Source organism: Scyliorhinus canicula, chromosome 7 (genome assembly GCF_902713615.1).
Source record: "Scyliorhinus canicula chromosome 7, sScyCan1.1, whole genome shotgun sequence".
NCBI lineage: Eukaryota > Metazoa > Chordata > Chondrichthyes > Carcharhiniformes > Scyliorhinidae > Scyliorhinus > Scyliorhinus canicula.
This window is the reverse complement of record NC_052152.1, coordinates 170,214,655-170,227,724: the sequence shown is the minus strand read 5'-3', so window position 1 is coordinate 170,227,724 and position 13,070 is coordinate 170,214,655. Positions and strand designations below refer to the sequence as shown.

At 49.2% G+C, this 13,070-nt stretch overlaps 1 protein-coding gene across 4 annotated transcripts in view; it reads right to left on the bottom strand.

Annotated features, from left to right (window-relative positions):
- Positions 1–13,070, bottom strand: part of cse1l (CSE1 chromosome segregation 1-like (yeast)) — a 70,576-nt gene that overhangs the window by 36,991 nt on the left and 20,515 nt on the right. For all 4 annotated transcript variants that reach the window (XM_038803247.1, XM_038803246.1, XM_038803249.1 and 1 more), the window contains exons 4-5: positions 12,003–12,104; positions 11,769–11,914 (exon numbers count right to left, since the gene is read on the bottom strand). In XM_038803247.1, the coding sequence (XP_038659175.1) occupies positions 11,769–11,914; positions 12,003–12,104 (248 nt within the window). The remainder of the gene's footprint in view (positions 1–11,768; positions 11,915–12,002; positions 12,105–13,070) is intronic.

Genomic DNA, 13,070 nt, shown 5'->3' with positions numbered 1-13,070 from the left:
GTGGGTGAATGTTCAAGGAGTATTTTCCCCCAGGAATAGGATGTTTCTTGGTTATCAGACCCTCAGAAACAGTGCAAGATTTGTCTGAACAGCAACAAACAAAAGCCTCTGCAAGCATGCTAGCGGGGGAAGGGCCAGCTTATAGGTCTCAAGCTGACCTGAGGGCCTTTATGAAAGCTGAATTCTAGCAGCAGAGGGAAGAACTGTGAAAAGATCTCACCAAGGACATTGAAGAAGCGGAGACGGACTTCCGGTAGCGGTGATGCGGAGCTAAGCCGCACGTTCAGTGGCTCCCACAATTTTCGGACTTTGGGGCTCTTTTAAGGGCTCGTAGTGGTGCTGTTTGGAATTTTCCCCGTGTGGGAACACTCCTTCTCAGATTCTTCACCGGTGGATGGCCTGGACTAGGAGTGGAGCGGTCTGAAAACCGGCTTTGCAGGTGCGGCGCACCGCAGCTCCCGCTACTTAAGGACTTTTGGGCCGATTTGAGGGCCCCAAACGGCGCTGTCTCGACGAATCCCGGTGGGGGAAGGTGTCTAGAGGAGCATTCCCCATAATTTATGGTGCTCACCCGGAGTGGGGCAAAGGAAAAGGCTGCAGCAGCTCCACAAGAAAAGCGGGGGAAGGACAAAATGGCGGCCGGCGGAACACCCGAGGACTGGTGGAAGTGGGCGCAGGAGCAGCAAGCTGCTCTTCTGCGCTGTTTTGCGGAGCTGAAGGCTGAGTTGCTGGACTCCCTGAATGCGACTACCAACAAGCTGCTTGGAGCTCAGGCGGCCCAGGAGGTGTCTATCCGGGAGTTGCAGCAGCAGGCCGCTGAGCGGGAGGAGGAGGCCGTGGTCCTCGTGGGGAAAGTGGAGTTGCACGAGGCACTTCACAAAAAGTGGCAAGACCGCTTGAAGGAGCTGGACGTTCGCACGAGGCGAAAGAATTTGAGGATCCTGGGCCTGGCGGAGGGGCTGGAGGGGTCGGATCTCCCGTGGTACGTGACCACGATGTTGAGCTCGTTGATGGGAGCGGGGTCCTTCCATTTGCCCCTGGAGCTTGAGGGAGCTCACAGAGTGCTGGCCAGGAGGCCTAAGGCAAATGAACCCCCGCGAGCGGTGCTGGTACGGTTCCATCGATTTAGTGACCGGGAGTGTGTGCTGCGCTGGGCCAAGAAAGAGAGGAGCAGCAAGTGGGAGAATTCGGTAGTACGAATCTACCAGGACTGGAGTGCGGAGGTGGAAAAGCGGAGGGCCGGGTTCAACCGGACGAAGGCGGTGCTGCATGCCAAGCAGGTCAGATTTGGAATGCTGCAGCCTGCGCGTCTGTGGGTGACATATAAGGACCGGCACCACTACTTCGAGTCCCCGGAGGAGGCGTGGGCCTTTGTACAGGCGGAGAAGCTGGACTCGAACTAGGATCTGGGGACACACTATGGCCGTTGCTGTTTTCGCTGTTGCTGTTCTTCAATTTTGACACGTGTTTTTTTTATGCTGCTTTTCTTTTTGCTCTGTTTCCGGGTGGGTTTGTTTGTTGGGTATGGGTGTGGGGTATGTGGGGAACGTTGGGGGTATGTGCTTTATATGTTCTCTTCTGTACGGGGCCGGGGGTTGGGGTGAAACTGGATTTTGAGGAGCTGCGTCGGAAGGGTGGGGTGTGGCAGTGTGAAAGCGCGGGCTTTCCTCTGGTTGTCCGCGCTGCGGGGCAGGGGGGGTGGAGCTGGAGGTGGGGGCGTGGCCTCTACTGGTTTTCTTTCCCGCGCTGAAGCGGTGCCAAGGAGGTGTGGCAAGAGGGGGATGACCCCATGCCGGGAGGAGATGGGTTTTGGCAGGAGCTGCCGGGTCAGCAGAAGTCAGCTGACTCACGGAAGTACCATGGAGGGTGCGTCGCGGCTAGATGGGGTCCTAGCCTGGGGGGGTGGGGGGGATACCGGGTTGCTGCTGGAATGGCCAGGAAGGAGCTGGTGTGGGCCGGGGGGGTAGAGGAGAGGCGTTATCGCCATGGGGAACGGGTCAGGCGGGGCGAGCTGGCCTGGGGCGAGCAGTCGATAATGGCTAGCCAGCGGGGGAGAGGGGCAGGTTGCTCTCTGATTCGGCTGATTACCTGGAACGTGAGGGGGCTGAATGGGCCGGTTAAGAGAACCAGGGTATTTTCTCATCTGAAGGGGCTGAAGGCGGACGTGGCTATGCTCCAGGAGACCCACTTGAAGGTGGCGGACCAGGTTCGTCTGAGGAAGGGGTGGGTGGTGCAGGTTTTTCACTCAGGATTGGACGCGAAGAACCGGGGGGTGGCGATTCTGGTGGGGAAGAGGGTGGCGTTCGAGGCGGCTGAGGTGGTGTCAGACAAGGAGGGCAGATATATTATGGTGAAGGGTAGGCTGCAGGGAGAGAAGGTGGTGCTGGTTAATGTATATGCCCCGAATTGGGATGATGCCGGCTTCATGAGGCGCTTGTTGGGCCGCATTCCGGACCTGGAGGCAGGGGGCCTGATCATGGGGGGAGACTTTAACACAGTGCTGGATCCCCCACTGGACCGGTCCAGTTCAAGGACGGGTAGGAGACCGGCGGCGGCCAGAGTGCTGAGGGGGTTTATGGACCAGATGGGAGGGGTGGATCCCTGGAGGTTTGGGAGGCCGAGAGCACGGGAGTATTCCTTTTTCTCCCATGTCCATAGGGTCTATTCCCGAATAGATTTTTTCATCCTGAGCAGGGGATTGATCCCGAAGATGCGGGATGCAGAGTATTCGGCCATAGCGATCTCAGACTATGCTCCGCACTGGGTTGATCTGGAGATGGGGGAGGCGCGGGACCAGCGCCCACTCTGGCGCCTGGATGTGGGGATGCTGGCTGATGAGGAGGTGTGTAGGACGGTCCGGGAAAGTATTGAGGGGTATCTTGATACCAATGATACGGGGGAGGTCCGGGTGGGGATGGTCTGGGAGGCTCTGAAAGCAGTGATCCGGGGGGAGCTGATCTCCATCCGGGCCCATAGGGAAAGGAGGGAGAGGAAGGAGAGGGACAGACTGGTGGGAGAGCTCCTGGATGTGGACAGGAGATACGCGGAGGCACCGGAGGAGGGGTTGCTGGGGGAACGGCGCAGTTTGCAGGCCAAATTTGACTTGTTGACCACCAGAAAGGCGGAGACACAGTGGAGGAGGTCGCAGGGCACGGTATATGAGTATGGGGAGAAGGCGAGCAGGATGCTGGCGCATCAGCTCCGCAGGCGAGATGCGGCTAGGGAAATTGGTGGAGTGATGGAGAGGGGTGGGAATGTAGTGCAGAAGGGGACATAAGTAAATGGGGTCTTTAGGGACTTCTACGAGGAACTGTACCGGTCAGAACCTCCGATGGGGAGAGGGGGGATGGAGAGCTTCATGAACAGGCTACGGTTCCCAAGGGTTCAAGAGGAGCTGGTAGAGGGGCTGGGGGCGCCGATAGAGTTGGAGGAGCTAGTCAGGGTGATTGGACAAATGCAGTCAGGTAAGGCGCCGGGGCCGGACGGGTTCCCGGTGGAATTTTATAAAAAGTATGCGGATCTGGTGGGCCCCCTGTTGGTGCGAGCTTTCAATGAGGCATGGGAGGGGGGGCTTTGCCCCCGACGATGTCGCGGGCACTGATCTCTCTGATCCTAAAGCGGGATAAGGACCCCTTGCAGTGTGGATCATACAGGCCTATCTCGCTCCTCAATGTTGACGCTAAGTTGCTGGCAAAGATCCTGGCCACTAGGATAGAGGACTGTGTGCCAGGGGTGATACACGAGGATCAGACAGGATTTGTCAAGGGACGGCAGCTCAACACGAATGTGCGGAGACTGCTAAATGTTATTATGATGCCGGCAGTGGAGGGGGAGGCGGAGATAGTGGTGGCGCTGGATGCGGAGAAAGAGTTTGATAGAGTTGAGTGGGGGTACCTGTGGGAGGTGCTGGAGCGGTTCGGATTCGGGGAGGGATTCATCAAATGGGTGAGGCTGCTCTACGCGGCTCCGATGGCGAGTGTAGTTACAAATGGAAGGAGATCGGAGTACTTTAGGCTCTACCGTGGGACCAGGCAGGGGTGCCCCCTGTCCCCTTGCTCTTTGCACTGGCGATTGAACCTTTGGCTATGGCGTTGAGGGAGTCAGGGAGATGGAGGGGTCTGGTGCGGGGTGGGGAGGAACATCGTGTATCACTGTATGCGGACGACCTGCTGTTGTATGTGGCGGATCCAGAAGGGGGAATGCCGGGGGTGATGGAGCTGTTAGCGGAATTTGGGGGCTTCTCGGGCTATAAGTTAAATTTAGGCAAGAGTGAGGTATTTGTAGTACACCCGGGTGATCAGGAGGAGGGAATTGGGAGACTCCCATTTAAGAGGGCAGTGAAGAGTTTCAGATACCTGGGGGTGCAGGTGGCCAGGAGTTGGGGGACTGTCCATAAGCTTAATTTTACCAGGCTGGTGGAGCAGATGGAAGAGGAATTTAAAAGGTGGGACATGGTGCCGCTATCATTGGCGGGTAGAGTGCAGTCCGTCAAAATGACGGTTCTCCCGAGGTTCTTGTTCCTTTTTCAGTGTTTGCCCATCTTTATCCCTAGGGCCTTTTTTAGAAAGGTTACGAGCAGCATCATGAGCTTTGTTTGGGCGCATGGGACCCCGAGGGTGAAGAGGGTCTTCTTGGAGCGGGGTAGAGATGGGGGGGGGGGGGGGGGGGGGGGGGGGGGGGGGCTGGCGTTACCCAATCTCTCGGGGTATTATTGGGCGGCCAATGTGTCGATGGTGCGCAAGTGGGTAATGGAGGGGGAGGGGGCAGCATGGAAACGGATGGAGAGGGCGTCCTGTGGAGATACAAGCCTGGGGGCCCTGGTAACGGCGCCGTGGCCGCTCCCTCCTACGAGGTATACCACGAGTCCGGTGGTGGCGGCTACCCTCAAGATTTGGGGGCAGTGGAGGCGACATAGGGGAGAAGTGGGGGGCTCGATGGAGGCTCCGTTAAGGGGGAACCATAGGTTCGTCCCCGGGAACATTGATGGGGGATTTCAGGGTTGGTACAGAGCGGGCATCAGACAGCTGAGGGACCCGTTTATTGATGGGAGCTTTGCGAGCCTGGGGGAGTTGGAGGAGAAATTTGGGCTCCCCCGGGGAACATGTTCAGGTATCTGCAGGTAAAGGCATTTGCTAGGCAGCAGGTGGAGGGATTCCCTTCGCTTCCCGCGAGGGGGGTGAGCGACAGGGTGCTTTCGTGGGTCTGGGTCGGAGAGGGGAAGATATCTGATATCTACAATGTTATACAGGAGGCGGAGGAGGCGTCAGTAGAGGAGCTGAAAGCTAAGTGGGAGGGGGAACTGGGGGAACAGATCGAAGACGGGACATGGGCTGATGCCCTGGAGAGGGTTAATTCTTCCTCCTCGTGTGCGCGGCTTAGCCTCATCCAATTCAAGGTGCTGCACCGGGCCCACATGACTGGGACAAGGATGAGTAGGTTCTTTGGGGGTGAAGACAGGTGTGTCAGGTGCTCGGGGAGTCCAGCGAACCATGCCCATATGTTCTGGGCATGCCCGGCGCTGGAGGAGTTCTGGAAGGGGGTGGCGAGGACAGTGTCGAGGGTGGTGGGATCCAGGGTCAAGCCAGGACGGGGACTCGCGATGTTTGGGGTTGGGGTGGAGCCGGGAGTGCAGGAGGCGAAAGAGGCCGGTGTGCTGGCCTTTGCGTCCCTAGTAGCCCGGCGAAGGACCTTGCTACAATGGAAGGATGCGAGGCCCCCAAGCGTGGAGACCTGGATTAATGACATGGCGGGTTTCATTAAGCTAGAGACGGTCAAATTCGCCCTGAGAGGGTCGGTACAAGGGTTCTTTAGGCGGTGGCAACCTTTTCTCGACTTTCTGGGTCAACGATAGGGTACGGGGACAGTAGCAGCAGCAACCCGGGGGGGGGGGGGGGGGGGGGGGGGGGGGGAGAGAAGACGATGACTATGTTTGTTTATTTAATTTAAATTTATTTTGAAGTTCTTTTGTTGTTCATTGGGGTTGGGGGGGTGGGGGTTGGGATACATGCGTCGATACGGTCTGGGGGTGGTACGGTTATTATGTTGCATTTCATTGTTTGTCGTTATGTTTTATATTTTCTGTAAAAAATTCCAATAAAAATTATATTTTAAAAAAAAGTTTCCTGAAAGTACAAATACATCACATCTACTGGCTCTCCCTCAACTATTCTGCTACTTTATGTCTTCAAAAAACTTGAGTGGGTTTGAGAAACATTGATTTCCCTTTCATAAATCCATGTTGAAATTGTTTTGTCGCATCGATATTTTCTAAGTGTCTTGTTATCACATCCTTCAAAATAGACTCTTAGCATTTTCCCCACTACTGATGTTAGGGAAATCAGTTTGTATTTTAATTTTCTCTCTCCCTCCTTTTTTACATAGTGGGGTTACATTTGCCACCCTCCCATCTGCAGGCACTGTTCCATAATTTTGGAAGATGACAACCAACGGCTCCACTATTCCATGGCCACCTCCTTTAGTACTCTGGGATGTAGGCCATCAGGCATTAGGGATTTCTCGGCTTTCAGTTCCATTAATTTCTCCTGCATTTTATTTTAGTAATAGTAATTTCATTCAATTCCTCCTTTTCACTAGACCCTAGTTTCCCTAGCATTGCTGGAAGATATTTGCGTCTTCCTCCGTGAAGACGGAACTAAGGTAGCTGTTTAATTTCTGTGCCATTTCTTTGTTCTATTCTAAATTCTCTCGTTACAGACTGCAAAGGACCTACATTTTTCTTCACTAATCTTTTTCTTTTTGCATACTTATAGAAGCTTTCATGTTCCTTGCAAGTTTACTCTTGTACTTTATATTTCCCCTCTTAATCAATCTCTTGATCCTCCTTTTCCGAATTCTAAACTGCTCCAATCCTCAGGCTGCTTACTTTTGCTTGCAACTTATGTGACTCCCCTTTGGATCGAATATCAGTCTTAATTTATTTTGTTAGCCATGGTTATGTAGCTTTGGGACAATGGATGATAGGATGATGACAGCAAGTCACTAAATACTGGATTCCAACTAGTTGAGCAAGATAATCAAATCAATGGCTCCGATTTTGCAGTCGTAATGATGCTAAACTGCCAACATTCGTCATCATTACTCCCCAAAACCTAAAGTAACTTCGGGAGTGTGGACATTTTCACTTAAATAGACAAATCCAGAATTGTCAGTGATTCTATGCTTCTCCAGAGGGTGGTCTATTGAAGTTCACGAAACTGAATACAACTGAGTAGACAAGAACTTCCACTTTTACACTTAGCCTTTCTGTAAAAACTCTTGTTGAACGAGGTGTAACTGGACTTTCAATCGTATAATACATTCAGAATTACTAAACAACTTCACTCACTCCAAGACTAATTTTATATTGTGTTATGAATGCATGGTCTTCTAAGGTCTTAACTATTTATAATCTATACCAATGACTTAGATAGAGGACCAAATGTACAGTGACTAAATTTGCCATGACACCAAGATGGGTGGGAAAGTAAATTGTGCACAGGAGGTACGAGTTTACAGAGGGATATATATAGGTTAAGACAGTGAGAAGAAAATTGACACATGGAGTATATTGTGGGAAACGTGAACTTGTTCACTTTGGCAAGAACAGAAAAGCAGTGAAGTATTTAAATGGAAAGAGATAGTAGAACTCTGTGGCATAGCGGGATCTGGGTATCCTGCACATGAAGGTTAGTAAGCAGCTTCAACAAATGGTCAGGAAGGCAAACTAAATATTAGCCTTTGTTGCAAGTGTAATGGAATACAAAACCAAGAAGTTTCATTGAAGCTTTACATGGCCTCGGTCAGATACCGTCTGGAGTACCAAGAACAGTTTGGTCTTATGTGAAAAAGGATAGAATTGCATAAGAATAAGTCCAGAGAAGGCTCATTTGCCTCATTCCTGGGATGAGACACGGTTCAACAGGTTTGCCTTTACGCATACGCATTTTGAAGAATGAGAGGAGATCTAATTGAGGTATAAACGATGCTAAAGGTGATTTACAAAATAGACGTGGAAAGAATGTTCCCTCTTGTGGAGAAATCTAGAATGAAAGGTCGTAGCTTTAGGATAAAGGGTAGCAGATTTAAAACAGAAATGAGGAAAATTACTTCTCTTAAAAGGTCAGGAATCTGTGGAATTCACTACCCCTGGGTGGCGGTGCCAGGACCGTTTTTTAAAAATGCTGTTATTGGATTTTCACATCTGATACTGAACACTCGTAACTTACACATGACAACACCATGCTAAAAACAAAAAAGAAAAAGAAAACGATAAACAGAAATCAACATGCATATTTAAAGCCAATTGTCTTCCTTTCCTTTGTGGCCATGATCCCCCTTTAGCTGGCATACATGTTACAGTCCCCAATATGGCCAGAGTACGTATTTACAAGAGTCTATTTACAGTTTGGTTTAGGCTTCAGTTTGCCCTCGGACAGTGCCCTGCAGCTTTATCCCTCTCGTTGTCTTTGCGTGCCTTCGGCTCTCCACCCGGATGCCGGGACATTTGAGTAAATTTAAGGGGGAGACGGATAGATTTTTAATTGGTAATGGGTTGAAGTGCAGGAAAGTGGAGTTGAGGCCAAGAAAAGATCAGCCATGATCGTATTAGAGGAGTATGCTTGAGGGGCTGAATTGCCTACACCTGCTCCTATTTTGAATGTTCTTTTTGCTCTATATAATATCCTGAGAGGACTTGATCGGGTGGATATCAGAGGGATGTTTCCTTTTGTGAGGGAGACTGGAACCAACAGGCACAGTTTAAGAAAAAGAGGTTCGCCTTTCAAGACAAATATGAGGATAATGTTTTTCCCTTAAGAGAGTTGTTTTTTTTAATAATAATTTTTATTGAAAAATTTTGTATTTATACAACAAACAGTAATGAAAATAGCAACGGTCTCTAACAATAACAGTCATAACTCCCCCAGAACCGTAACAGCTCGTACACCGAACCCCCCCCAACCCCAATGACCAACAAAATAAATTAACAAATTAAATTAACAACATATTAAATTGAATAACCGTGGAACAAATGGATAACACCCCCCTCCCCCCCCCCCCCCGGGTTGCTGCTGCTATTGACCCATTTCCCTATCTCTGAGCCAGAAAGTCCAAGAAAGGCTGCCACCGTTTATAGAACCCTTGTGCTGATCCTCTCAGGACGAATTTGACCCTTTCCAGTTTGATAAACCCTGCCATGTCACTGATCCAGGTCTCCACACTTGGGGGCCTCGCATCCCTCCACTGCAGCAAGATCCGCCACCGGGCCACAAAGGCCAAAACACCGGCCTCTCTCGCCTCCCGCACTCCCGGCTCCGCCGCAACCCCAAAGATCGCGAGTCCCCAGCCCAGCCCGACCCTGGATCCAACCACCCCCAACACCCCCCCCCCCAGCGCCAGGCACGCCCAAAACACACGGGCATGGCCCGCAGGACTCCCCAAACACCCGACACCTTAAGAGAGTTGTTAAGGGCAGCAGGGTGGCACAGTGGGTTAGCACTGCAGCCTCACAGCACCGAGATCCCAGGTTCCATCCCAGCTCTGGGTCACTGTCTCTGTGGAGTTTGCACATTCTCCCCGGGTTTGCATGGGTTTCGCCCCCACAACCCAAAATATGTACAAGCTAGGTGGATTGCCCACGCTAAATTGCCCTGGAAAAAAAAATTCATTGGGTACTCTAAATTTAAAAATATATATTAAGAGGGTTGTTCGTGGAATTCTTGTCCCTGGACAACAGTGGAAGTTGGGTCATGAATTTATTCAAGGCAAGTTAGATTTTTGATAAATGAGAGAGTCAAAGGTTCTGGTGGCATACAAGAAAGTGGAGATGATGATGTAGGGCGGCACAGTGGCTAGCACTTCTGCCTCACAGCGCCGAGGACCGGGTTTGATCCAGGCCCGGGTCACTGTCGGTGTGGAGTTTGCACATCCTCCTCGGATATGCATGTGTCTCACCCCCACAACCCAAAAAGATGATCAGTGTAGGTGAATTGACCATGCAAAATTGGCCCTTAATTGGAAAAAAAGAATTTGATACTATAAAAAATTTTTTTTAAAGGAATGTGGACATGACACCACAATCACACATCAGCCAGAATAGTCATATGATATTGAAATGCATGTGCCAGCTTTAACACCCGAGAAAAAGAAGAGGAGAGAGAGAGAAACAGAGAGACAAGGAGCAGGAGCCATTGCCAGTAGGGAAAAGCTGTTCTCAGTGAGCTATCAGGCAAGATGCTAGTGAAAGTATGCCCTCTGAGTGGCAAGGCTAGAAGGAGGAATCACTGAAGAGCACCTTGTTGCTGCAACTAAGGTTGTGAATTCTCAGAAGATCAATGGAAACAGTACTTGATGGATGCTAGACATGATGAATTGATGAAATGAAGAGAAGTGAACCCATTGGAAGCTGGGAGTGACTTTGAACTGTTCGCTGAAAAGAATGCAGTTCTGTGGAGGACATGCTGTAAAGTACATATGCAGCATGGGGTTAAGACATTAATGCTTAGCTGGTGTTGATTTTAGTTTGTTACAGTAAAAGCCTGAAAATGTGAAATATTGGTTACTGGGAATTCAAATCTTTTTTTTTAAAGTTATCTGCCTCTGCAGAGATCATAACAATTTGTTAAACCTTTCGCCATTATGATAAAAACTACTTTCTTTTAAATAAACAAAATACTGTGGATGCTGGAATGTGAAACAAAAAGCGATATGCTGAAATAACTCAGCAGGTCTGGCATAGAACATAGAACAGTACAGCACAGAACAGGCCCTTCGGCCCTCAATGTTGTGCCGAGCCATGATCACCCTACTCAAACCCACGTATCCACCCTATACCCGTAACCCAACAACCCCCCCCTTAACCTTACTTTTATTAGGAGACTACGGGCAATTTAGCATGGCCAATCCACCTAACCCGCACATCTTTGGACTGTGGGAGGAAACCGGAGCACCCGGAGGAAACCCACGCACACAGGGGGAGGACGTGCAGACTCCACACAGACAGTGACCCAGCCGGGAATCGAACCTGGGACCCTGGAGCTGTGAAGCATTTATGCTAACCACCATGCTACCCTGCTGCTCTGTAGGGAGAGAAAACGTTGAGTTACTTTTTATAAAGAAAATGGTATTCTCGTTTCTACCTTGACCCATGTGTAGATCCCAATCATTTATTTCACTGTTGGCAAAATGGAAATTTAAAACTAAAGGAATTCAGTGGCTTTTATTTTCTGACTGAGAATACTTCAAAAAAAATTACCCTCCGTGGTGACATTACTTTGCTAAACATCTGGAGATTCCCTTGGTGCCAGATTCAAACTGATGTTGAGAAAGTGGAAATGCCCACTAGAGGTCACTGGATCTTTGTGGGCAGCTTTTTTTGAGGTCACTGGCAAACGTTGTTGCTTCACTGTTCTGTTCACTGAAATCCACGACTATGACACAAAACACACTTTCAAACTTATATTTATAGTTCGAAAAATCCTCACAGGCTACAGAATCTTGATCTATATTCCCTTGTCGATTCATCTTACAATAAAATAGATGCTTTCTTGATTTTCCATATGAATGGAATGATTTCTCTGCATTGGTGAAATTTTAGTCACAGGAAGTGGAAAATATAATTAACCACTAAAGCACAACTTTGATTACAGCCTATTAAGTAATCAAAAGCAGAATAAAAAGATCAGCAAACATTAAAAATTAGCAATCACAGCAGTGTACATAGGTTGAAATCTCACCACAGCCCTCAACCCATCTTCAAAAAAAGCAAATACCTTTTAAATAAGGAGTGTGCTGTTCGAAGTACTCCATTAATGACATGAAAATCTCCACTCTGAAAACGGTTAATCATTTCTGTTAGAAGATGCGGCCATTTCTGAGGAAAATCTTCACGCCCAATTATACTGATAGCATCGCTCAACTGCAAAATAATGTGGTCACGTTAAGAAATAAGAACAGACTATGCTCAATAACCCTTTTTTTTTTTAAAACAAGAAGTAATCAGGTACCTGCTTCTGAATCTGCTCAGGACTGCTCAGCATCAAGTTCACAATATTGGCTTTAATAGCTACCCTGTCCGCTTCGCAGATTTTATTTGGCTCATCTTCAACCTGATGGACAAAACAAAATGAGTAAAAACAGGCTGAGATAGTTGGCAGTAACTTTGTATATTTGGATTTCAGTATTATTTTAACGGCCAGAAATATCAGTACTGGAGTACTTTTTTAAATTACGCTTGGCTTTCATTTACCCATCATCAAATACATGATCGCTATTCTGGGAAATGTTGACAACAGACTTTAACTTCCATTCATAGATTCCAAGGTTACTTGTCGGCTGGCATGGATGCAATGCAATATAATTTTTGGGGGGGGGGGGGAGGAAAGATAGAGAGAGAGAGAGAGACAGAGAGAGAGAGAAGAGACAGCATGGTGGCACAGTGGTTAGCACGGCTCCCTCACAGCCTCAGGGGCCCAGGTTCAAATCCAATCTTGGGTGGCTGTCTGTGTGGAGTTTTCACATAATCCCGTGTCTGCATAGGTTTTCTCCGGGTGCTCCGGTTTCCTCCCACAGTCCAAAAATGTGCAGATTAGTTGGATTGGCCATGCTAAATTGCCCCTTTGTATCCAACAGGGTAGGTGGGGTTACGGGGATCAGATGGGGGCATGGGCCTATATAGGGTGTTCTTTCGGAGGGTTGTTGCAGACTTGATGGGCCAAATGGCCTCCTTCTGCACTTAAGAAATTCTATGGAATAATTTCCATGAAATGGCTTCCTCCATGCTGTGAATTTCTGATTTTAATTTCTATAATTCTACACTGGCAGTGACCTTATTTCTTGAACTGCCATAGTCCTTGCATACCCCCAAATGGTGTTATGTTCGTGAATTCCACAACCCTTCCTCAACAATGAGAATGAATATTGATAGGTATCAAAGTTAGGATGCTGCGTAACTGGGAACTGATGACTTTCCTGTGACTCTGTTGCTCTTGTTCCTGTTGACAGTAAAGGTCAAGGGTCTGGGAGGAGCTGCTGAGTAATCTTAGTGAACTACTGTGGAATATGCTGTAGGTTGC